This window comes from Rattus norvegicus, chromosome 3 (assembly GCF_036323735.1).
Source record: "Rattus norvegicus strain BN/NHsdMcwi chromosome 3, GRCr8, whole genome shotgun sequence".
NCBI classification, from domain to species: Eukaryota; Metazoa; Chordata; class Mammalia; order Rodentia; family Muridae; genus Rattus; species Rattus norvegicus.
The window spans coordinates 137,877,623-137,902,459 of NC_086021.1; the positions used below are offsets into that span (position 1 = coordinate 137,877,623).

General features: G+C 43.3%; 1 protein-coding gene across 1 annotated transcript in view; it reads left to right on the top strand.

Moving 5' to 3' along the window:
- The window catches only part of Tmc2 (transmembrane channel-like 2), a 67,950-nt gene that overhangs the window by 28,110 nt on the left and 15,003 nt on the right, over positions 1-24,837 (top strand). Inside the window, exons 5-15 of the mRNA NM_001106510.1 lie at positions 2,660-2,741; positions 3,092-3,198; positions 5,424-5,522; positions 7,178-7,320; positions 10,163-10,310; positions 14,498-14,686; positions 16,102-16,281; positions 17,818-17,967; positions 19,254-19,382; positions 22,535-22,602; positions 23,215-23,454. Coding sequence (NP_001099980.1) covers positions 2,660-2,741; positions 3,092-3,198; positions 5,424-5,522; positions 7,178-7,320; positions 10,163-10,310; positions 14,498-14,686; positions 16,102-16,281; positions 17,818-17,967; positions 19,254-19,382; positions 22,535-22,602; positions 23,215-23,454 — 1,535 coding nt within the window. The remainder of the gene's footprint in view (positions 1-2,659; positions 2,742-3,091; positions 3,199-5,423; positions 5,523-7,177; positions 7,321-10,162; positions 10,311-14,497; positions 14,687-16,101; positions 16,282-17,817; positions 17,968-19,253; positions 19,383-22,534; positions 22,603-23,214; positions 23,455-24,837) is intronic.

Below are 24,837 nucleotides of genomic sequence, written 5' to 3' on the forward strand. Positions count from 1 at the left end.
AGTTCTCAGTTTTTAACATGAGGACTTATTACCACAAACTTTCCTCTTAGGACTAAGTTGGGTGTGTCCCAGGTAAAATAAATATGTTTTCGTTACCATTTTTCTTCAGAATTTTTAAATTTTCTCTCTTATTTCTTGGATGACTCACTGTTCATTCAAAAACATGTCTTTTAGTCTCCAAGAATTTATGTCGTTTCTGTAGTTTTTCTTGTATAGATGTCTAGATTTACTTCACTATGGTCTGACACAAGGAATTATCTCACTTTTTTATTTATTTAGACTTGATTCATATCCTAGGATATGATCAGTTTTGGAGAAGGTTCTATGTGCTGCTGGGGGGGGGAGTGTGTATTCCCTATTATTAAGTATAATATCCTGTATATGTCCAAGTCCAGTTCACCCAATATTCTGAAGTTTCTTGGTTTTGTGTTGGGAAGCCCTATCCAAATATCAGAGTGGAGCTTTGAAGTCCTCCATTAGCATTGTGTCAGGTATGAACTGTTCCTTTTATTAAAGTCACAGTGTCCATCTTTATATCTTCTCATTAGTTTTGGTTTGAACTTTAGAGCGTCTGATGTCCAGGTGGCTGAGCCTGTTTCTTTGTGCTTTATATTGGTCTGCTCACTTATTTTGCATCCTTCAGTAGTTGTTTTGGTATCTTTGCCAGATAAGTGTATTTCTTGGAAACATACAGTTGTAATCCAGCCATTATTCTGTATATTTTTATTGGTAAGATGAGGTTTGCATTTAAGGTTATTATAGAAGGTATTTGCTATTTCCTGTTAGGTGGTGCTCTGGTTCACTGAACTATCTATCTATAGGTGTGTGTGTGTGTGTGTGTGTGTGTGTGTAACTGTAACATATTCCTTAGACAGTCAGCTAGAAAAGAGGGAAGGCTATTCAGGCCCAGGCTCACACTCACACCCTCCTAACCCATGAATAACCTCATTGCTTTGGGCCTGTGAATCATACAGCAAAGCAATATTGCACACTTCATGTTCAGGATGCAAAGAGAGAGGGGAAAGGCAAGATCTGGTGATACATGTCTGTAATCCTAGCTCTGGAGGCTGAAGCAGAAGGACCTGGAGTTCCAGGCAACCTAGAATCACCACAAGACCCTGTCTCAGAAAGGTGAACACAGAAAGAGAAAAGGTGAACACTGCAACAGGGAAAGGGGACTAGAGTCTCTGTCAAGTTTGGGCAAACACCCAATGACCTAGAGACCTCTCACTAGGCTCCATGATCTAAAATGTTCACCATCCCTTGTTAGTACCCCTCTGGGAGCAAATCTTGAGCATACATACCACTGGGGGACATTCAAGCTCCAAACTATCAGGGAAAGGAGGATTTTTTTCTTTTTTTTGATTATTATTTTTATTTGAATAATAATACTTTATATCCCAGTCACAGCTCCCCACCTCCCTCCTCTTCTTCCAGTCCCACCCTCACAAATTCCTCCCTCATTCTCCCCTCCCCTTTTCTGAGGAGGAGGGGAAGCCCCTGTTGAGTACCACCCTGACCTGGAACATCAAATTACACCAGGACTAAGCACCTCCTCTCCCACTAAAGCCCTACCAGGCAGGCCAGCTAGGAAAAGGAGATCCAAAGGCAGCAGTAGTGTCAGAGACAGTCCCCACTCCAATTGTTAGGAAGACCCACAGAAAAACTACACTGCACATCTGCTGCAAATGTGTAGGACGCCCAGGTCCAACCCGTGCATGCTCTTTGGTTGGTAGTTCAGTCTTTGTGGGAGATTTCTTTCTTTACTCCCTTCAACCCAACAACATGAGTTATTACCCAGGAAAAGGAGGAGCAGCAGACCTAGACCAAGATCTCTTGGCAGCTTAACAATACTTCCAACAAGCCCAGGCTCTTGGCTTGCTGTCAAATATGAGTGCCTTGTGAGGTTTCTTTTTCTTTGATTTTTGTTTTAACATGAAGGAAATTGTATCAGAGGATCCAGAAAATTTACAGAACTTTAAAATTCATATCAAAATGTCCAAATTTGGATTGTTTTCCACACTACAGACATACAATCCGCCATACCCCTGGCTTCTGCAAATGTTCCCTGACCCCATACACACCACTGCACTACCTCTCTCATCATCCTCCCTCCTGGAGCCAAGCTTCCTGCCCTCAGTATCTGTGCCCTATTCCTTGCTCTGCCCCATGCTTCAGTGTGTACACCACACACACACACATATACACATACCACATATACCACGCGCACACACATACACACATACACACCCCATACACACATATATACAATATACACACACATATATACACACATCACAACATCACACACACACATACCACATAAACCAGGCACACACACATAGACATATACACACAACACACATACACACACATGTACACACATCACATACACACACATATGTACACACACATACACACATATATACACACCATATACAACATATGCATATACATACACCACACACACATATGCACACCCACATGCATACCACATACACACATACACATGCACACTCACCACATACAACACACACACACACACACACACACACACAACCACTGCCCTACTTCCCCCAGCCCCCCGCCCCATGACTGTGCCCCTTGGTGTTTGAAGTCAACATGTTGGTGACTCAGGGTCTTACTTGTTTCGTTTCAGAAATGGGCCAAGTTTAAGAGGGACTTTGATAATTTCAAGACGCAATGTATTCCCTGGGAAATGAAGATCAAGGACATTGAAAGTCAGTATATTTTGGCACCGCTGTTTTTAACTGCTTTCCTCATAGAAGTCTCCCCAAGGCTTGAAATCGGAGAGTACTCAGTCGTCTGGTTATATCATTTCATTGATTCTGTTGCATCAGGAAAGGTGGGCATTGGATGAGCATAGGAACCAGATTCAAATCCAGATTCCTCACTTTCTGGAGTGAGAGCTCAGGTGTCTCTGTTACCCCACAGAGTCTCAGGTTATCTCTCTGCAACGAGAAAACCGAGCCCTGGGTGTTTGTTGGACGGACTGGTATGAAAGCCAGTCATGCAGGCAGCGCTGGTTTCGCCACTGACACGTTTCACTGAGCCACCTCTTCTCTCCCAGGTCACTTTGGTTCTTCCGTGGCGTCTTACTTCATCTTCCTCCGATGGATGTACGGAGTAAACCTCGTCCTTTTTGGCTTAATATTTGGTCTAGTCATCATCCCAGAGGTAAGAACAGACCTCCATGTCCTCAGACAGTGTTGAAGAGGCTGTTCTGCGGCCAGCGTCTTCTCCTACACTTCCCAAATACTCCTTTTACTTTGCTACAATCTGTCTTTTTAGAAAAGGTATCGCTATATAGTCCAGGCTGCCCTCAAACTCATAATCCCCTTGCCTCATTCCTCCCAGGGCCATTAGGATAAGCATGCACCTCATGCACAGCTCTGTTTAAATTCAGCATTCATGCCAATTGCAGTTCAGGACACAACATGGAACCTTTCATTTATGCTTAAAATGAGAGAAAAATTAAGATTTCACTTAATTTTTTTCTTTTGCCCTGGAGAAAAAGAGAAGCAGACAAAACTAAGCAAAAGGTAAATAAATTGTAAGAAAAGACAGGGAGCTCCTCCACTCATGTGTACACACACACACACACACACACACACACACACACACCACTGAGGTTACCTGCACTGTGGCTACACACAGACAAACCACATACACACATATGCATGCCACACCCACACCCACACCCACACATACATACACATACCACATCCACACATGCACAGGCCATACCCACACAGCCATACATACATATACATACACATATCACATACACCTCACACATATACACACACATACCACACACACATACAAGTGCCACCCACCCCCCCACACACACATACACACACACACACACCACTGAGGCTACCTGCACCGTGGCTATACACAGACATACCACATACACACATATGCACACCACACCCACACCCACACATGCACACACATACCACACATACACATGCACACACATACCGCACACACCACACACACATACACACACATGCCATACACACATACATGTGCCACCCACATACCCACACATACACATACACATACACATACACATACACATACACATACACATACACATACACATACACATACACACACACCCCATACACCACACACACACCACTGAAGTTACCCATACTGTGGCTGTACTCAATTTTTTGCATGGGTGCTGGGGACTCTGACTCAGGTTCTCATGCTTACATAGCAAACACTCCTGAGCCATCTCCCCAGATCCAGTTTTGTGGAGTTTTTAAAAGCTAGATGATAGTTGGGCAAAAAGTAGTTAAGTATCATTATTATGACTGACCATACTTATGTATTACATATGCTACTTTAGGTGCAAAATATTTCCCAATAACAGAAAAAGTGAAACTCTGGAAAAAAGGAAACACAAGAGCTTGGGTGACACACAGGCCAGTCAGGATCAGACACAGAGAGGGCTGGTAGGGGATGCGGGGGTGGGGGAGAGAGAGAGAGAGAGAGAGAGAGAGAGAGAGAGAGAGGGAGAGAGAGAAACCTGAAAATATGAACCTGTAAATTGACCAGCAGTGCAGTGAAAACCAACACTGAGGCTACAAAACCTAAGACCAGCGTCGTGTGTCTCTATCCTCAGCATTTTTTTTGAAATTTCTACTTTAGCCAATAAGTCAAAAAATTGAATAGTTTGTATATTTTGTACTAAAAGCACAATTTATCTACAAATAATTTCACTGCAGAAGCCCCCAAATCTATGTATTCTACCAAAAAAGTGTTCAACTTTACATAAAAGACTCTATGAAGATGGTTAGAGTCATTAAAGACACGAAGATTGCCAACAAATCCCTCCACTATTACTATCAGATTTATAATACACTCAGAAACACTGACACAAGAATAATAAATCTATAAAGTAACTAGTAAATATTAATAGTCTAGGAGATCTTCATTATAAGCAATGTAAAGTTTAATGGTCAAAAAAATTAATCTCATATTTTTAAAAAGCCAATCTTGGGTCTAGAGAGATGGCTCGACTGTTAGAGCACCTATGCTCTTCAAGACTGATGTTCTAGCAAGTCAGGGGGCTCACAACCACCTGTAACTCCAGTTTCTGAGTGCCCCCATACACTCAGACACAGAGACACAGACAGACAGACATGTGCACATGCGTGTAGACATGCATACATGCACACACATGCATGGACACACAAATAAAAAATACTTCTTGAAAAGCCAGTGCATCCTAAATCAGTATGTAAATTTGATCCAATTCTGATCTCTCTCCTAAGTAAGGGTGTGAGTGAGGCCAGTCTCCCAGAAGGACATGGGATTTGTTAAATACACGTATGGCTGCTATTCACATTTTCTCCACTCACACTCTATCATCTGTCCCCCGGGAGGTGCTGATGGGCATGCCCTACGGAAGCATACCCAGAAAGACGGTGCCTCGGGCTGAGGAAGAAAGAGCCATGGACTTCTCTGTCCTTTGGGATTTTGAGGTATGAACCATGATGTCAACGAACCTCCATTTCGCCATTATAAAGCTGATGTTCTTCACTCTCAAAGTCAAATTTCAGCCCCTCAGAAATGAGTGACAGCAAATTAGAGTAAGTTCCCAGGGGACCCAGCGACACTGCTCCAAGGGATTTCCTTATCCTCTCTTTCACTCAGGGGTCCCTAGGAAAACATCCTATAGGTAAGTAGGTAATGTGAATATTACACTGAGTTGTTGAGAAGTGATACTTTCTTCAAATAGACCCTTGTTAAACAAAATGCTTCCCCAACCATTTGCCTACACCCTGCTCAATTTATCAGGGCTGCTGTCAGGATGCCTTGCCTTGTGTGTAGACGGTGACATCTCCATTTCCTCTGCTGCCAGAGTGAACTTTGTAAAACGCAGGTGGAGCATGTCCCTGTCCTACTTCAGCTAACTCTTGCTTCCCATTCCCAATGGGAAGTTAAAGCCAATGCTCTTCATGGAGCTTACAAAAGAACCCTGTGTGCCTCTGTTTGTCAAGGCCTCACAAGTCAGTGTCCCATATTACCAAGTCAAGGACATCTCTGCACACACAGCACTGCGGTGCCTCACCCCCTGCTGGTGGACCTGTGCCTGGAATCTTCTTCCTCACCCTCCATGCCTCTCATCTGTAGTTTCAAAGGGTTCCTGGGGTCATGTTGCTTGGCAACAGTATTGCCTACAATGTCATGGGCTGGCATCCTTCAGCTCTAGAGTCAACCTTGAGTCTCCTCAGAAATGAGTAACGAGTTGCAGTAATTTCCCAGGATACCCAGCCACATTGCTGTCAAGGATGGTTTTTACATTTTCTTACCCAGGAATCCCCATTGAAATCTCTTACCTACCAAAAGCAAATGGAATTCATCCAACAGCAATGCCTTATGTTGTATTCACAAAGAAACCTAAATCAGTGCTATTCTTGACTAATATAAGGTCTACTCACTACTCAAGTCAAGTGCACTTAAAAGTCAAAAATAAAACAAGGACAAATGAAATGGCTCAGAGGGTAGGCATACCTGCCAGTGAGACTGATAAACTAGGTTTGGTCCTAAACGCACATGGCAGGAGAGAATTGATTCCTATAGGTTGTCCTCTGACCTCCACATGTGTACCATGGCACTTGTACATCTACAAACGAATGCACACACACACACACACACACACACACACACACACACATGTGTACATGCATGGATGCAGGAACACACATACATAGTTGTCTGGGGTCATTTTGAAATGTTACAGAAGTCCACAAACCCTTGTTTATTTCTGGCCTCCACATATATTGCCTCCACAGTCAGGAAGCAAAGAAATGATTACTAGTCACTTAAGAACCTGGTTATCGAACACAATAGCTTGAAGCTATGCACTCTTGGGTGCACATGCTGGGCAATATTTTCACATACATACACACATTCACCTCTCCTTCCTGAATCTCCATGCACTCCTCAATGGAAGAATGATGAAGGGACAGACGATGACTGTGGATGGCCTCTGGAAACACTATGAATTCAATATTTAGGATTCTTCCTCTGTAGACCTGCTTTAAAACTCTGAGACAGAAATCCTTGATAGAATGGAAATGTACAATTTATCTCTCATCTGAGGTTATAAACATTTTGGATGTCTTTCCTACAGGGCTACATCAAATATTCTGCTCTCTTCTATGGCTACTATAACAACCAGAGGACCATCGGATGGCTGAGGTACAGACTGCCCATGGCTTACTTTATGGTGGGGGTCAGCGTGTTTGGCTACAGCTTGATGATCGTCATTAGGTCGTAAGTATAAGGTTCTTGTGTGATTAAATATAAAAGTGGGGTTGTGTATATGTAAGTTGTATATGAGTAAGTTAATAAGTAGGGTTTGATCTTTCTTTGTTCGAATGACTATCCTCTGACTCCTCTGTGTGTGTTTACTTTCCTGTGATATACTTCAGGAGGAAAGAAACAAGCAGTAAACAAGTACAAAGCTTCTAGTTCCTTGTCACTGCTATAACGAGGTAACTGACAAAGGTAACTTATGGGAGAAAGGTCTTATTTGGGCTCACAGTTCTAGGATACAATAGGTCATGGCAGGGATGCTCTGGTGGCAGGAGCGTGAGGCAGCTGGTCACATCGCCTCCACAGTCCGGAAGCAGAGAGATGATTGCTAGTCACTTGAGTTGTCACCTTTCTGTTTGCCTGTTTCATCTTACCTGACCCAGCCTCTCATACTCCCTGCTGCTCAGCCCCATGGGAACCACAGAGTTCCAATCATGGGTTTCACCAGATAACGTGGGAGTTTTGTGCTCTCCCTGATTCTACCTTGCCTGTGGACCGGACTTGCTGTTACATAGGACCAAGGTGGTTTGGGTTAATCACAGAAACATCCCATATTCATGCTCAAGAATGATGTCCCTTCATCCTACTTCCACTGCAGAGTGCATGAAGATTCAAGGAGAGGTGAATGTGTATATGCATGTGAGCACATGTGCCTAGCATGTGTGCCCAAGAATGCATAGTTGAGTTGCTCCTTTTTATTCAGTCCAGGACCCTAGCCCATGGCATAGTGCCACTAGCAGTTTGGTCTTCCCAACTCCACTAACCTAGTCTAGATAACCCCTTACCAGCATGTCCAGAGTCATGTCTCCTAGGCGATTCTAGATCTTGTCAAGTTGACATTCATTGTTAGTGATCAGACCAAGCCACTGCAGATTGTGAAGTATTCAAAATAAGCCAGCTAATATGTGAAGCTCTGGGAAATGAGCTTTATGAAATGGAAACCCTCTAAATGAGGCAGAACACGGACGGTGGTGTGAAAGTTTGAAGTGTGTGGTGTAAGCAGACGAAGCACAATGGCAGCAAATGATTCCAGAATTCCTATCGGAACAGCCATCCAGTTTCCCAAACTAGCAAAAGGCTACTGTAGCTTGAGACAGAGCATAGGACCTGATAAGGTGGCTGCAGACCTGTTTCTGCTTTTCTCCAGGGCTCAGTCACCTCAGGAATGAATGAATGAATGAATGAATGAATGAATGAATGAATGAGTAAATAAATGTTCCAATACTGTCATTTACACATATATAAATAATAGACCTATATCAGAAGAATTTGTATGGCTGTGTTTAATCATGGCAGTCTCTCTGGCCCTATCTCTACCTTCCTTGGTAGTCAAGATTGGCTTTTATATGTCAGTGTCTCTTTTATTCAGTTTTATATGAAAAATATATATATATATATGCTTTCTGACCAGTGAGCTCTGGGGATCCAGGGATCCATCTGTCTCTACTTCTCCAGCCCTGGAATTGCAAACACACCAGTTCTTTACCCAAGTGCTAGGAGCCCCAACTCAGGTCCCCTTGCCATTAGCAAGCACTTTAACAGTGAATCCACCTCCCCCAGCTTTACCTGTTCCTCTCAATTCATATTCTTTAAAGAAAACAATAGTTCAGACCATGAATATGGGATGTTTCTGTGACAAACCAAAAACACCTAGGTCCTATGGAACAGCAAGTCTAGTCAACAAGCAAGGTAGAATCAGGGGGAGCACAAAACTCCCACACTATCTTGTGAAACCATGATTGGAACTCTGTGGCTCCCACAAGGCTGAGCAGCAGGGAGTTCTGAGAGACTGGATCAGGTAAGATGAAACAGGCAGCAGACAAGGAAGGCCCAGGAACTTCCATCCAAGCTTGCTGAAGATTGTATTAACCAGATCATCTAACCAACATGTTCAAGAGTTACTGAGTTTGGGGGTTGGGGATTTAGCTCAGTGGTAGAGCACTTACCTAGCATACACAAGGCCCTGGGTTCAGTCCTCAGCTCCGGAAAAAAAAAAAAGAGTTACTGAGTTTGTATTGAATATTATTTATTTTATTCATGTATATGAGCATTTTTGCCTATGTGTATGTATGTGTACCAAATGTGTGCCTGATGTCCAGGAAGGTCAGAGGAGAGTATCAGGTCCCCTGGACCTGTAGTTATAAACAACATAGCCATCATGTGGTTGTTAGGAATAGAACCTGGGTCCTCTGCAAGAGCAGCAAGTGCTCTAACCACTGAGATATCTCAGCCCAAGTTGCTGAGTTTTTTTTTTTTTTTTTTTTGGTTCTTTTTTTCAGAGCTGGGGACCGAACCCAGGGCCTTGCGCTTCCTAGGCAAGCGCTCTACCACTGAGCTAAATCCCCAACCCCAAGTTGCTGAGTTTTATATCAGAAAAATACATACCTCTAGCCAAGGAAATTAGATGGCTTAGAAAGACATGCTTGTGTTTAAGAATAAGGTTCCCAGATTCTCAGACACATTTGAGTTTGAGAATCCCAGGTTCTCAGACTGGGACCCAAACTGGTTTGACCCAACTGAGTTGAACCTCAAGATATTCAATGCAAAAACAAAAAACAAGGGAATATCCTGTATCTTTCAGACTTGTTATCTAATTGACACCATGGGTGCTTGTAGGTAACTTTAAATTTTGGGAGGACAGTTCTCTGGATATAATCAAAATTGTCCTAGCTAATGTCCCTTCCCGCCTTGTCTATTCATTAGAGTCATCCTGTGCCCAAGACTGACTTAGGCCAAGGATCCCATTGGCTGTTGTAATAGAAAATAGATAGGTGTAACAACAGTAACTTATGTTCTCTAGGATGGCCAGCAATACCCAGGGTAGCACCAGCGAGGGGGACAGTGACAGCTTCACGTTCAGCTTCAAGATGTTCACCAGTTGGGACTACCTCATCGGGAATTCAGAGACAGCAGACAACAAATATGTCTCCATCACCACCAGCTTCAAGGTAGTGAGCCTGGGGCTATTCCTCCTTCCCAGGGAAGCTCTGGGTCCCTCTAGCCACTGGGAAGCTTCCCCCACCTGGACGGTGGGAAATGGGGTCTCCAAATAAACAACCTGTGAGAACTGTATCAGTACACACCTTCTAAAATGTTACTCACAACAGGGGCACTAAGAATCTTTCTTACATGATAGAGAATCCTGACTTCTGAAGTCTGGTCCTGCCTCTTCCTTCATGACGTTTCTTTCTGGTAGAGTTCATGGAAGGACAACTCACGTCAACTGTCTCTATATGCTAGAATTGCATAAGGAGCTTTAAAACTGTCCTGCCCAGGGCCTTTAAGATTCTTATGTGATTGGCTGCAATGTTATTGTTGCTTAGATTGGCTGCTTGTTCTCCAAGTATTAGATCACCCATTTAAGGATGTGGAAATGTAAGAATTGATGTTGTATTTCTTACAATCTATGTCCCTTATAGTCCTCATTATTTTGTTCCCAAGGAATTCGAAGTGGGCTGGTGAAATATAGTTCAGCCAAAATAAATAACCGTCATGGTGGTATACACTTGAAATCCTGGCATGTGGGAATGAAAGTAAAAGGATCATGAATTTGAGGCCAGGCTGGGCTATTATACAGCAAGACTGTGTCTCAATCAAGCAAACATGAACCAGACAGTAATTAAATGAACAGAGGCAGAAACTAGTATGGGAACATTGCATGTTATTATTGTTTCTCAGAAAAACTACTGCAAGCCTTTAAGACAGGGGTCTCATTATGTAGTTTAGTGTAGCCTTGAACTTGTGATCCTCCTGGCTCAGCTTCCTAAGTGCAGGAATTAGAGGAATGCTCCACTATACTTGGATTTCACTCCAAGCTCTTGATAGCTTCTCCTGCCTGGCTTGGCAGGCTCTTTCCTGATGACTCAGCACTTACTGTACAGCAGCTGTGCTCAGCTCCCTTCTCACTTAGCTCTTCCTCCCACTGTCAACAAAAGATTGGAGCTTACCATCTACCAAATGGGTTTACTAGGCAGGAGTTCTTTCACCTGGCAGTGGGTGGATAAGGCGCCAACTCAGTTCTGTTCTCTCCTCTCAGCCATCTGCAGCCATGGGCAGGAAAGGCTAGAGTGGCTGTGACTCTAGGCCAGACCAAAGGTCATGCCATCCTAGAATAAAACAATTAGGAATAAAGCTTTTTCTACTGAAAGCAGAAGTAATACACACATAACTGGGACCACCAAGACCAGCAGAATAATGATCCACATGAAGCAAAAAGGATGCCAGTTTCAACACAACTCAGTAGCAGATATTAGTTCAAACGTTGATATTCTGGCCCTGATATTTTAGGCATATTCAAACACAGTACAATTTGAAGAAAATTTTTCTGGGAATAACTAACTCAAGCACATGTATAAAATAAAACTTAAAACCTGACAACGTTGTACAGGAGTCCAGTCCAGCATCAGTTCTTTGAGGAAGGCAGCAATGGGGCAAGGCCAAAGTTTATTTATCTTTGGCAATTCTTCTATCTATAACTCTTTGCTATCCTAAGGCCAAAAGCATTGGCTTCTGGTAATAAAATCTTTCTGTTAGCAGCAGGGGATTAGGAAGAAAAAAGCTAAATTGGTAGGGCTCTCTTCTCTCTGGCTCAAGCACCTCTTGCTGGCCAGGCAAGGGGCTTGGATTTGTTAACTCTTTGTGAATCAGGAAGAAAAGAGGGAAAAAAAAAGATAATCTTTTACATAGACAAACAGACATAGACATATATACATTTGGTAGATAAGGCAGAGCCACACAAGCCACCACTTTATTTCTTCTCTCTAGCCTTTTTATATCTTCTTAGACAAAAGTTCTTTTGAAAATTACCTCATAGATAAAATATAACATAAAAGGGGAGTTACAGGGGTTGGGGATTTAGCTCAGCGGTAGAGTGCTTGCCTAGCCAGCACAAGGCCCTGGGTTCGGTCCCCAGCTCCGGGGGAAAAAAAAAAAAAGAAAAGGGGAGTTACAGAAAGATGTTGATAGTTAAGTTCAAAGCAGTGTTTCATTCTTTAAGCTCATTATAAGTTCAAAGCCACAGTTTCACATGGCCTTGCTTTATCATAGTGCATACCTGTGGTTTTATCCTTGGATCTGACCTAGAATGAATGTTTTTACTTGATCACAGATTTGTCCCAAGCTTCTTTTTCTTTTTAGTACAATCTATGAAAGTTCATTGTATTCTTTATTATGCAGTTTTTACTTACTATTCTATGAGGAGTGGGCACATTTTATTCTTGATTTTAACTTTATTATATCGTTCTGACCAAAAAAAAAAAAAAAAAAAAAAAAAAAAAAAAAAAACCTAAAATAATCTCTTAAAACATTTTTCCTAAAATTAGGAATTCTATAAAATCTAGACAGCATTAAATCATGAAAGTTTGACTTTATGTTGATCTGCAAGAAATCTGCCCAATAGGGTGGGCTGATGCCCAGGAATCATTAGCCATGTAATAGTGACAGGAAAAGGCCTATCCGTAGTAAGAAACAATCCTGGGACAAAATCTCTGAAGGCCCTGAAATTCAAAGCTTGCCCATCTCAGCCATGCAAAGTGGTGAGCCATCCCCAGAAAACCTACTTGCATGCCTTTAGCCGTTCCTAGATGGCTCCTGACAACATTGAAACATTGTACATGTAACATCATCCAAGATGGGCCCTATGTGACTGGCTACATGTGACTTTTCAAGAGTCTAGGGGAAGATCCGGTGTGGTCTTAGTCATATAGATGTCACAAAGGTCACCAGGATATTAACCCCCTCTGCCCAGCCTTCTGAGCAGAAAACAGATTATACATTTTTCCCTTTGAAGAGACAACCCTGTGTGTTTAACATTTCTAATTTCCCTAGTGTTCACATGTGAGCACAAGGATGTCTGTGCCTCCTACACATAACAGGGTAGAGTTGAGGATTCTGTGAGCTAACATACACTAGTTGTCTGATGAGTTAGCTAAACCTCAGAGTGAACACAGTAACTGGAGATTGGTAGATAGAGAAGTCTTCTCCCAGGCACTGGGTCCAGGAGACCATGTTTTCCTACCAAGTCTCCCCATTACTGCACATATCTTCATAGAGAGTTACTGATACAGGACATAAGCATGATAAAAAATCAATTATATTTTTATACTAACAGAAAACAAACTGATTTAAAACTATATTTATGATAGTCCCCAAAACATAAATGTTTAGCCATAAATTTAAATAAATTTAAACTCTCCCTACCAAAAAATATGAGACACACATACAACCCCACACACACAAACAAAACAAACAAACAAACAAAAACAGCATTTACTATTAAGAGACCCTAAGAATAGAGATTGGCAAAATAGAGTTTGGGGAGAAAATCTAAAGTGCTACATACTTTTGTAAATAAAACTTTATTGAAACAAGAACATACACGTTTACTTACATATTGTCCATGGTTGTTCTCCTGCAGTACTGCCATGGCAGTGATGAGAAGTGAGAGAGACACATGGACTGCAGGCTCACAGTGTGATTCTACTGTGTGAATTTTATAGGTTATTTGACAACTCCTGTATTTGAAAGCTCAAGATTAAAATTTTAATCTGAGGGGCTGGAGAGATGGCTCAGAGGTTAAGAGCACTTCTCTTCCAGAAATCCTGGGTTCCATTCCTGGAAGCCACATAGCTGCTCACAACTGTCTATGACTCCAGTACCTAGGGATCTGACACCTGACACAGGTACTAGGCACACATGAGGTGCACACATATGCTGACAAAATATCCATAACACATAAAAAATAATAAAATAACAAAAAATGAATTAATGTTTCTCAATTTAAATTTACTTGGTCTATTGATCTAAAACAACCCTAGATAGCTCATTGACACCATTGTGGGCCTTTCTATATGCCATTTGAGCAATAATACTAACCGTCCTATTGGCTCACTGTTAGATTAAGAAATAGTTTGTGGAAAACACTTAGTACCGTGTCTAGCACCTAGCAAATCTCAGTTTTCATTATTACAAAATAACCAAACCCAAGATAACAATAACAGCAGAATATATATGTTTATAGACGATATCTATAACTCTCATAGGGTATTATGCTACCTTCTGTATTATTTATGGGAATATAGATACAACAGCCGTAGGTAGCTGGTCCTACTCACCTCTCTCGTTTTCACATGCTAAGGAATCTATAGTGGATGAACAAGAGAGTAGCAAAGAGGGGAATATTCACCTGACAAGATTCCTCCGTGTCCTGGCCAACTTTCTCATTCTCTGCTGTCTGTGTGGAAGCGGGTACCTCATTTACTTTGTGGTGAAACGGTCCCAGGAGTTCTCCAAAATGCAGAATGTCAGCTGGTATGAAAGGAATGAGGTAAGATGGGTGTCACCAGCGATGCCAAGACTGAGGGAAAATCCTGAAATCACTCTTTGCTATAAGCTGGGTGCCATTTGTGTGTGTGTGTGTGTGTGTGTGTGTGTGTGTGTGTGTGTGTGTGTATCTTTGTGAGAGAGATTATTAATAATCTGTATAAATTAATTCTGAAAATTAATATAGTGGCAGTTATTCCTTAACCAGCTAGTTCCACACACACACACCCAAACAACCGCATAGAGACCTTTTAATATTTCAAAGTTAAGTCACTCATCAGAGTCTCTGAAAGTCTGAATTACAAGCCTTGTCTTAAAAAGCAAAATTAAGCCCATCATGGCGGCATCTTCTTTTAATCCCAGCAGAGACAGGAGGATTTCTAAAGGTTTGAGCCAGGCCGCTCTACATAGTGAGTTCGAGGACAACCAAACTCCACAGCAAGACCCTGTTTCAAAACAAGTAAATATCACAGGGTAGAGAGATGGTTCGGGGTTAGTAACACTCTGTAGAAGACCCGTATTTAGGTCCCAGCATTCACATGGTGGCTCACAACCATCTGTAACTCTAGTTTTAGGGGACCAAGCATCCTCTTTTAGCCTCCACAGGCACCCAAGTATGCATGGATATACATATATACATGCAGGCTCAAACACTTAAATTTATTTCTAAAAATAAATGAGGGCTGGAGAGATGGCTCAGTGGTTAAGAGCACGGACTGTTCTTCCAGAGGTCCTGAATTCAATTCCCAGCAACCACATGGTGGCTCATAATCATCTGTAATGAGATCTGATGCCCTCTTTTGGTGTGTATGAAGACAGCTGCAGTATACTTACATAGAATAAATAAATAAATCTTTAAAAAATAAAAACAAAAATAAATGAATTACTTTATAAAGGCCAGTGATACTCTCTAATTTTCTTTTCCTTATAAATGAATTGTTTCTATTGCTAGAAGAATTTTCCTTTTTTAAGTTCAATAACTTCCCTAGAATATATTGTGGTGTATGTTGTTCTAGGTTGATATTCTCAGTTACATAGGAAATACATTCTGAATTTTTAAATTTAGGTAATTATATTTTGTTTTTATATTTAAAGAGTGGGTGATTGAATCATACTTTTTAAAGATTTATTTATGTATATGAGTGCTCTATCTGCATGTACACTTGTTTGCCAAAAAAGGGCATCAGATTCCATCACATATGGTTGTGAGCCACCATGCGGTTGCTGGGAATTGAACTCAGGACCTCTGGAAGAGCAGCCAGTGTTGTTAACCACTGAGCCATCTCCCCAGCCTCCCAAATCATGAGTTAGAAATTTTGTTTTGTAGACTTTTTTGGGTCTTCGCTTATCTAATTTTTTTCTAAAGATTTTAATATCTATTTTTGTTTATCTTTTATTTAAAAACTCTCAAATTTTCAGGTGGAGATCGTGATGTCTCTGCTAGGGATGTTTTGTCCTCCTCTGTTTGAAACCATCGCCGCCCTGGAGAATTATCACCCGCGCACCGGGCTGAAGTGGCAGCTGGGCCGCATCTTTGCGCTCTTCCTGGGAAACCTCTACACGTTTCTCCTGGCCCTCATGGACGATGTCCACCTTAAGGTAGGCATCCTCCTCCTCCGTGCCTGCCGTCCACAGTGTTCCATTTTAGAATGTAGTAACTTTACCGTGCATAATTTCTATTAATTAAATAAATGTTAGAAGTTTAAAAAGGGAAATTAAAAAGAGATTCTTCCAGAATCTGTAACCGGAAGGCAATGGCTGCCCCAGTCCTTTCCTGCACTTTTCTAGGTTGTCTTTCCCCATACCACGTCTCTATCATTTAGTACTCTCGGATTCTGTACGCAGGTTTTCTATGTTGCTTCACAGCTGTCGGAGCTAGTCAATAACCAAGTAATTGTCCACTGATGTGATGTGTCATGGTTGGCCAGACTGCTCATCAGTGCTTGTCAGACGTGTATAGGACGACTGCAAATTAGGCCCTTGGGTACAGCAGGGAATTAGACACAGTCCCGTTCCAAACGGCTTCATGCTCAGGGTCAGGAAACAGATTCATCCAAAACAACGCTCTGTGAAATATGGTTCAGTGGGGGCGAGTCCAAGGCAGTGAGTCAGAGCACTGGGGGTGGGGGAGCGCAGATCCTCAGCTCGGGGAGTCTCAGCAGATACTGAGAAAGCATCCTGGTGCCAACAGGGAACAACAGGATGGCTGGAGAATGCAGAGGAGGGAAAAGAACGGAGACAGTGGAGGGACAGATGAGTCTTCCTCACTCCTCCACCTCATTACTGCCTTGTTACTACTCTGCAGGAACTTCCCCCTGAGGCTGCAGAAGGGTTTTGGAAGGTTCTAACAATGCAAGTGAGTGGCACTGGTCCACAATCCTTCTATCCTCTTTGGCTTCTCTAAGAAACTGCTCCACCCACCCCCCAAGCCTCATATTTTACTCTGGGGTGTAGATACCACTCGACTTCCTCTGAAAGTAGCTGACCAGTTCCAGCCATCACTACTTCAAAGGAGTCCTCGTGGGTGCTCCCCATCGTCTGATGCGGGTGCTCCCCATCGTCTGATGCGGGTGCTCCCCGTCGTCTGATGCGGGTGCTCCCCGTCGTCTGATGCGGGTGCTCCCCGTCGTCTGATGCGGGTGCTCCCCGTCGTCTGATGCGGGTGCTCCCCGTCGTCTGATGCGGGTGCTCCCCATCGTCTGATGTGGGTGCTCCTCGGTCCCCAGAGACAATTCCTACAGCACATCTCACTTTGTTTTCTCATTGTTCGGCTCTGTCACTAGACTATGAACTTCCTGAGAGAAAAACCCTTTTGGTAACTCTTCTGTCACCACTTGACTTATATACGAACAGATTAGACCATGAATTCTCGAAAGGAATAGTTAGGTGAGTGGGTGGGTGGGTAAGTGGATGCTAACTTAGGGAGAAAACTTTGTGGAAGAGGTCAAGGGACTTCAGCCCACTGCAACCTCTCTTGGTAGATTGAAAGCCTGAGGAAGTTCTCGTCTGAAATGACTGTCCAGTGGTGAGGCAGAGGCCGGAAGACAAGGCTGGAGCTAGTTTTACTTGTTCCCATGGAAACAGCTGGACTACCCCCAGCTCCATCCAACTTCTAACTGCCATGTTCTCTTCCAGCTTTCTAATGAGGAGAAAATCAAGAACATCACTCACTGGACCCTGTTTAACTATTACAATTCCTCGGGTGGGAATGAAAGTGTGCCCCGGCCACCACCACACCCTGCAGACGTGCCCAGAGGTTCTTGCTGGGAGACAGCTGTGGGCATTGTGAGTAGTTAGACTCTCTGAAAAGGTGACCCTTGTTCTTGGGGTTTTTGTTGTTGTTGTTGTTGTTGTTGTCCCTTCTTTGATCTTTTCATTTGAAAAATAATCCTGAAAACTCAAATGCCCATCAAGCAGGCATTTCCTAATCATCTTGGAAAGTTACATCCTAGAACTTCACATGTATCTGCTGTCTTTAAACTTGTGATGAAATTGTTGTGTGACAAGACTTTTCCTAAGGAGATATGACACTCGTGGCTACTCAGATAGGGTGCTCAGAGCAGATCAAAGTATAAATACCACCAAAGTCCAGCTAGTGAACCAATGAGTTTTATGGAGGTCACTTACAGGAATGTCAGTGAGGATTACTTACAGGAGCAGAAATGAGTCAGTCAGCTGGCTTCATCACCAAAGCTCGCCTACTGCGCAGCCTGCAAGCAGCTCAACAAGCAGGAGAATATCCTTCTGTGTGCTTCAGTTGGTTTAAGCCTCCTATTGGCAGCAGCTGGACTTGGGGTCTTCTTTACAGCTCACCTTCTTTAAGAGTGACTCTTAGAGGTCTTTATAGCTTCCTCTTGGGAAGGAGGAGTCTAGTGAATCTGATAGGTTTCAGGAACTTCCTGAACTTCCTTAGAATTGTTTGCCTTTTAGTTTAAGAAGCTTCACTGCTAGTTGGAATGTTTCAATCTCCTAGGAAATGCTACGTAACAGAGATCTATAAGCTCTTTTCCATTTAAAAAGACAAACAAACAAAAAACAAAAGCCAACCAGTTCTTTATACTTTATGTAAGTAGAGAAGACCTTGTTCTTTTGTTTCTACAATGTGGCTTTTTGGTTTATTTTCTCTATCAAGACAAATTTTTGATTAATAGGAAATATTGGCCCAAGTCACAGTGGGGGCAACCAGGATATCAGAGCAGATGGGAAAAGCAAAAAGTGAGCCTTCAGATCCTAGTAATGAAAAGTATGGGGCACTGGTCATTACTAATAAACCAGACAATTTGCATACTTGACAGAAGGTCTTCCCAATAACTCAGTAAGCACGAACTCCTTGAAGTTCAGATGTTATTCTGAAGTTGTTTAACTAATTAGTGACTTAGAGTGCTGAGGCTTAAATTACACTTTCTCCAAAGTCTGAGGTCCTTTCTCTGTACCACACTCTGCCAGGAAGAATTGGGCCACAAAAATGGAGTCAAGTAAGTGGGAGAGAGTATTATGTAGCTATGATCACTTGAGCGAAGAGGAAAAGTTCACATCTGGCCACTTCTGTCTTCCTGTGTTCCTCCCTGCAGGAGTTTATGAGGCTGACTGTGTCTGACATGCTGGTAACGTACCTCACCATCTTGGTTGGGGATTTCCTCCGAGCTTGTTTTGTCCGGTTCATGAATCACTGCTGGTGTTGGGACCTCGAGGCTGGTTTTGTAAGCTCTTCCTCATATACTCTGCACTAAGGTGCTAGTACCACCCTCTCTGATATTTCTACTCAGATACACTCTTGTGCATTTCATGTCTGAGGATGCTTAAAGCAAGTCACTGTCCTGTGAAGTGTGTTTAACCATATTTACTTAAGAGTCCTCTTTGCATTCACCAAAGCAACTCCACCTTTTCCCATCGTGACCTTCATCTAGAAAATGGAGGTGTGGGAGTTGAGGCAATGGCTCAGTGGTTAGGAGCACTGGTTGCTCTTCCAGAGGACCAGGTTCCATTCATAGCACCCACTTGGTAACTCACAGTTACTCCAATTTCAAGATATCTAACACCCCCTTGTGGCCTCCACAGGCATCAGGCACTTGTGTGGTACACAGATTACATGTGGGCAAAACACAATACACACAAAACTCTAAAATAAAGTGTGGCAAGGTGGACTACATTTTTCGATGCTGAGCAGAAGGCCAGTGGAGAACTACCTAACTGACCTCTGTGAGAAAGGCCGACATCTTAGGATGCATGAACATTTTAGAAATCTCTGAACAACCACGAACCTGACGCCCTTTTCCCTGACTTCTGATTATGCTTTGAGAAGACTCTTTAACCCTCATCGCCTCCCCCTGACACCCCTCTTCCCCACCTACCTGGTGAAGTGCTCATCCCAAGCGCACGTCAATTTCTCACTAAGGTGACTTTCTATGAGTTGTCAGAACCTCAGGCCCACTGGCTGGCCCAGTGAATACCTCTCCCATAACCTCATCGTTCTTCTCAGTAGTCAAGTTGGGAAAAGGAAGTCTCCTTAGCTGAACTTCTGGTGAAGGACTCCACATCCTGACTGTTTATGTAGCCCTCACTCTGGCCTGTCGCATGGCGCCTGACACCTATGGGCCACCGTACAGGTTTCTGGCATACGTTCTAGATAATCCTATTCGACCCTTCCTCAGTACCTGCAAACCTTGGGACCATGCCTGAGAACAATAGTGAAAGAATGGTGACCTAAAAAGTGATGACCTCTTTGACTTTTGCAAAGTCAAAGTAAAATCTGCTCAAAAACAAGCCTGTGAATGCATAGTAATGCTCTTCAGAAAGAAACAAAGATCCATACCCATCATTCTCACAGGGTAGGATACGAAGCCAGGCTTAGCAGCTGGAGAGATGGTGGTTCAGTGGGTAAGAGAACTTCCTACACAAGCGTAAGTACCCACCCCAGGTCAGATTCCAGGGCACGTAGAAAGGCAGACAGGTCACATGGACACCTGTAACCCCGACATGTGGGTTGCCAAGGATTGCTGACTGCCATCCTTAGCTTCAGGCTCCATGAAAGCCCTGTGTCAAAGGAGTGAAGCAGAGTGATAAACGTGCAACACACAGGTGCGCACACACGCATGGGCAAACATCACACTTCGTGTAGATACATACAACAGAAGAAGCCAGAAGATCAGCAGCTCGAAGCTAGCTTGGGTTCTGTAGCGAGAGCCTGTGCCAAACTGGGAAGGAATGATGACTGTAATAACTGAAGCTGGCACTGGAATAGACGTCTTTGCCAATGCAGCAGAATGCAAAGTGCAGACGCTGATGTGATCTATGGGAAAGCTGTTGATAACATAATAATATAATATAATGAGATGTTGTTTCAAGTCAGTAAGGAAAAGTGTTGTCTGAAAATGAGCTGTAGGGGGCTGGAGAGATGGCTCAGTGGTTAAGAGCACTGAATGTTCTTCCAGAGGTTCTGAGTTCAATTCCCAGCAACCACATGGTGGCTCCCAACCATCTGTAATGAGATCTGATGCCCTCTTCTGGAGTGTCTGATGACAGCAACAATGTACTCATACATGAAATAAATAAATCTTTTTAAAAAATGAGCTGTAGAGGGGGCTGGAGAGAGATAGCTCACTGGTTAAGAGCACTGGCTACATTTCCAGAGGACCTGGGTTCAAGTCCCAGAACCCACATCGTAGTTCACAGCTTTCTGTAACTCCAGTCCCAGGGGATCTGACACCTGCTTCTGGCCTCTGAGGGTATCAGGCACACACACAGTGTACAGACATATATACATGCAGGCAATATAGATAAATAAAATGCTTTTTAAATTAGCTTTTTAAATGGGCTATGGATGGGGAGAGGACCTCTTTACCTTGATTATAATCTTAAGGCAAATTTCTGATTAAAACATTTCATTAATGTTAAATTTCTTTCCAAAACAGAGAGTCAGGCTTTATCCTGAGATGGTAGATAACAATTACAGGTTATTGTTGTTGTTGTTGTTGTTGTTGTTGTTGTTGTTGATGATGATGATGATGATGATGATGATGATGATGTCATCTAAAGCTTCAGTGTTTTGTCAAAAACTTCAAAGCTTTGGGGGCTGAGGAGCTGAGGAGCTGGTTCAGCAGTTAAGAGCACTGCTGCTCTTGTAGGGAACCTGAGCTCAGTTTCCAGCCTACAAAGTGGCTACCAGTGTTCGTTCTGGGGGATCTGATGCCCTCTTCTGGCTTCTTCGGGCAATACACATATGTGGTACACAGACACAGACACAGACACCCACACAGAGAAAACACCTATATACATAAAATAGAAATTAATTAAAAACTTCAAAACTTTTCTTTAAAAGTTTAAAACAAGGTTGTGGGTATAGGCCATTTGTAGAATACTTGCCTAGCATGCCACAGGCCCTGGGTTCAATCCCCAGCACTGCCTAAGCCAAGTATGGTAGTGCACACCTCTAATCCTAGTACTTGGGGAGGTGTTGGCAAGGGAATCAGAATCTCTATGTATCAAGTTAGAGGGCAGCCTGGGCTACATGAACCCTGTCTATAAACAAACAAATAAATGAATGTATGTATGTATGTATGTATGTATGTATGTATGTATGTATGTCAAAAGCCTAGTGAACAGAACCCTACTACCAGGTATGATGCTTTAACCTCAGAGTTTGAGAAGTTGAGACATAAGGATCACCATAAATCTGAGGCCAGCCTGGGCTATATAGCAAAACTATTGAAGATTAACAACAACAAAAAACAAACAAACAAAAAAAGCAGGATCCTAAACCTAAGGCAGGCATTTTGGGGTGAGTTGGATTGGATCCAGTGGCGTCACCTGACGTTTGCTTGCTCAGACCCTCTTCCCCTTCCTTTCTCTCCAGCCCTCATATGCCGAGTTTGATATTAGTGGAAATGTACTGGGTTTGATCTTCAACCAAGGAATGATCTGGTGAGTTTCCAGCTTCATCTGAGAATCATATAATGTGGGGATTTAAAGAACTAGAGCCCCCCAACTTCGTCTCTAGGCGAGCTTGGAGGGGGCCAGCAAATCACCTCCCCTCTCTCAGCTCCCGCTTTCATTAGAAAGCCAGAGAGCAGGGCGGGATGAGAAACAGAACAACTTAGAGGTAACGAGTGTACTGCAGAGAAAGTAGGAATGGAGAGAGAGGGGAAGGGAGAAGGAAAAGGGGAAAAGGAAAGTGGGAGGGAAGGAAGGCACTTCCTCCTCCGGAGGCTGCATGAAGTCTGTAGGACTATCTGTCAGCCGGGTGGGCAGCTCCTGGAGGCCGGAGACCATGTGATCTGCTGCAGGGAAGCAAAGATAAAATCTTAGCCAGGGTCCCAGCCAGGACTGCTCGGAGTTATCTCCCTCTCTTAGGGACGCGATGGCTCCAGCTTGATGGCATCTATCTTGGTTAAACAGCAGGACTCTGCTCTTGGGCCCTTGGGGAAAGTAACTTGACTGCATGCCCCTGCTCCGCCCATCCCATTACCTCCTATTCGCCCTCCCTCGCCTTTCCTGCTAGCACGTCAACCAGGTATCCTGTCTCTGAACTTTCAGGATGGGCTCCTTCTATGCTCCAGGACTCGTGGGCATCAATGTCCTGCGTCTGTTGACCTCCATGTACTTCCAGTGCTGGGCAGTGATGAGCAGCAACGTTCCCCACGAGCGCGTGTTTAAAGCCTCCCGATCCAACAACTTCTACATGGGCTTGCTGCTGCTGGTGCTCTTCCTCAGCCTCCTACCGGTGGCCTACACCGTCATGTCTCTCCCACCCTCGTTTGACTGTGGCCCCTTCAGGTGCACTCTTTGTTCCTGGGGACAGTTCTCCTCCTGAGGCAGTCTGTCCACAGATCCTGGGTCATGCCAGCCTGTGAGAGGCTATGGAGTTTCAGGCAAACCATTAAAACCGTTCAGCAGGTTTTCTGTAAGGAGAAAGATGCTCCAGGTGATAGCAGGCAGCTACTTATAGCTACGGGATTCTCAAAATGAAAGCTGGGAAACCTAATTTCTCATGGTTTTTTTATTGTAATTAATTTTGATTTTAGTAACCACAAGTGACTGACTACCATGTTAGATGGTACAAGTATAACCCTTTAATAGTAGATAGTCTGCTATGATTGTCTTAGCACAGGATAAACCATAGAGGGTAGTCTAACCTCCATCCAAATATGAATCAGGAGTAGTTCGTCTTGACTGAGACTCTCAACTGGGTCCCCATACTCTATAGAATTCTGCTAGTACTGAAGGTTGGTTATAAATAAAAGTTCTTTGGGAGATTGGATATAGTTATATAAGGAGGTAGGTCGAGCAATGATGTATGCCTACTATTATCTTTATAAATATATGATCCACTAAAAACAAATTCCTCTACTTACTAAAAAAAATAATTCTAGGAATACAGATATTTGGAGCATGGTACCCCTTTATCAGGTGTCTTCTCATTTAAAAATCTTTTCTGTGTCCTCCTTGAGAATCTTACAACAAGCTTTTAAAGATAAACTAGTGTCTCCATCCTTCTAGTCACAGACTAGAAACAGGGTAAGGCAAGTGAGAAAGGCCATGCATAGCCCTTGCATGGTCCTGAGTGCCACTGTCCCCTCCAGCTGTGCACTCATCCACTCTAGGGCCAGCCCATGTGCCTGTGGTGTGCGCTGTGGGGAAGGCTGGTTGTCTCCTTTCCAGTGCATACCTAGAGGAGGTATTCAGTGGAATGTTCTGTCAGAGCAGGATCCAGTCACACAAGAGTCTGCACAGAGAGAGAAGGTAGCAGTCAGGGTGCAAAGCTGTGAGCGACTAGAGAGCCAGAGTGAGGAACAAGCACGTGAAAGAAGACTCAGCTGGCTTCTTTGTAAGTGACTGGGCACAGGTGCTGCCACCCCTCTCTCACACTGACTGCTCCCCTGTACCCAGGAAAGGTGACTTCTCGGCCTTGCTGTGTCTGTTCCTTGACATTTGTGTCCCTTTTTGCTGGTCTGGGTCATGCCTGTTCCTTTATGTGTCCCTTTTTGCCACATTCGTTTTCCTGGGTGTCCCTGGCAACCTCTGTCAGATCATAGGAAAAGAGGCCTAACCTGAAACTTATGGAAGAAATGTGGTTACAGCTTCTATGAAGCTGAGCTGATGAAGTCCAACTTCTCAATGTGGGTTTTGCTAGAGTTCTCAGCTGAAATGCACCCGTGT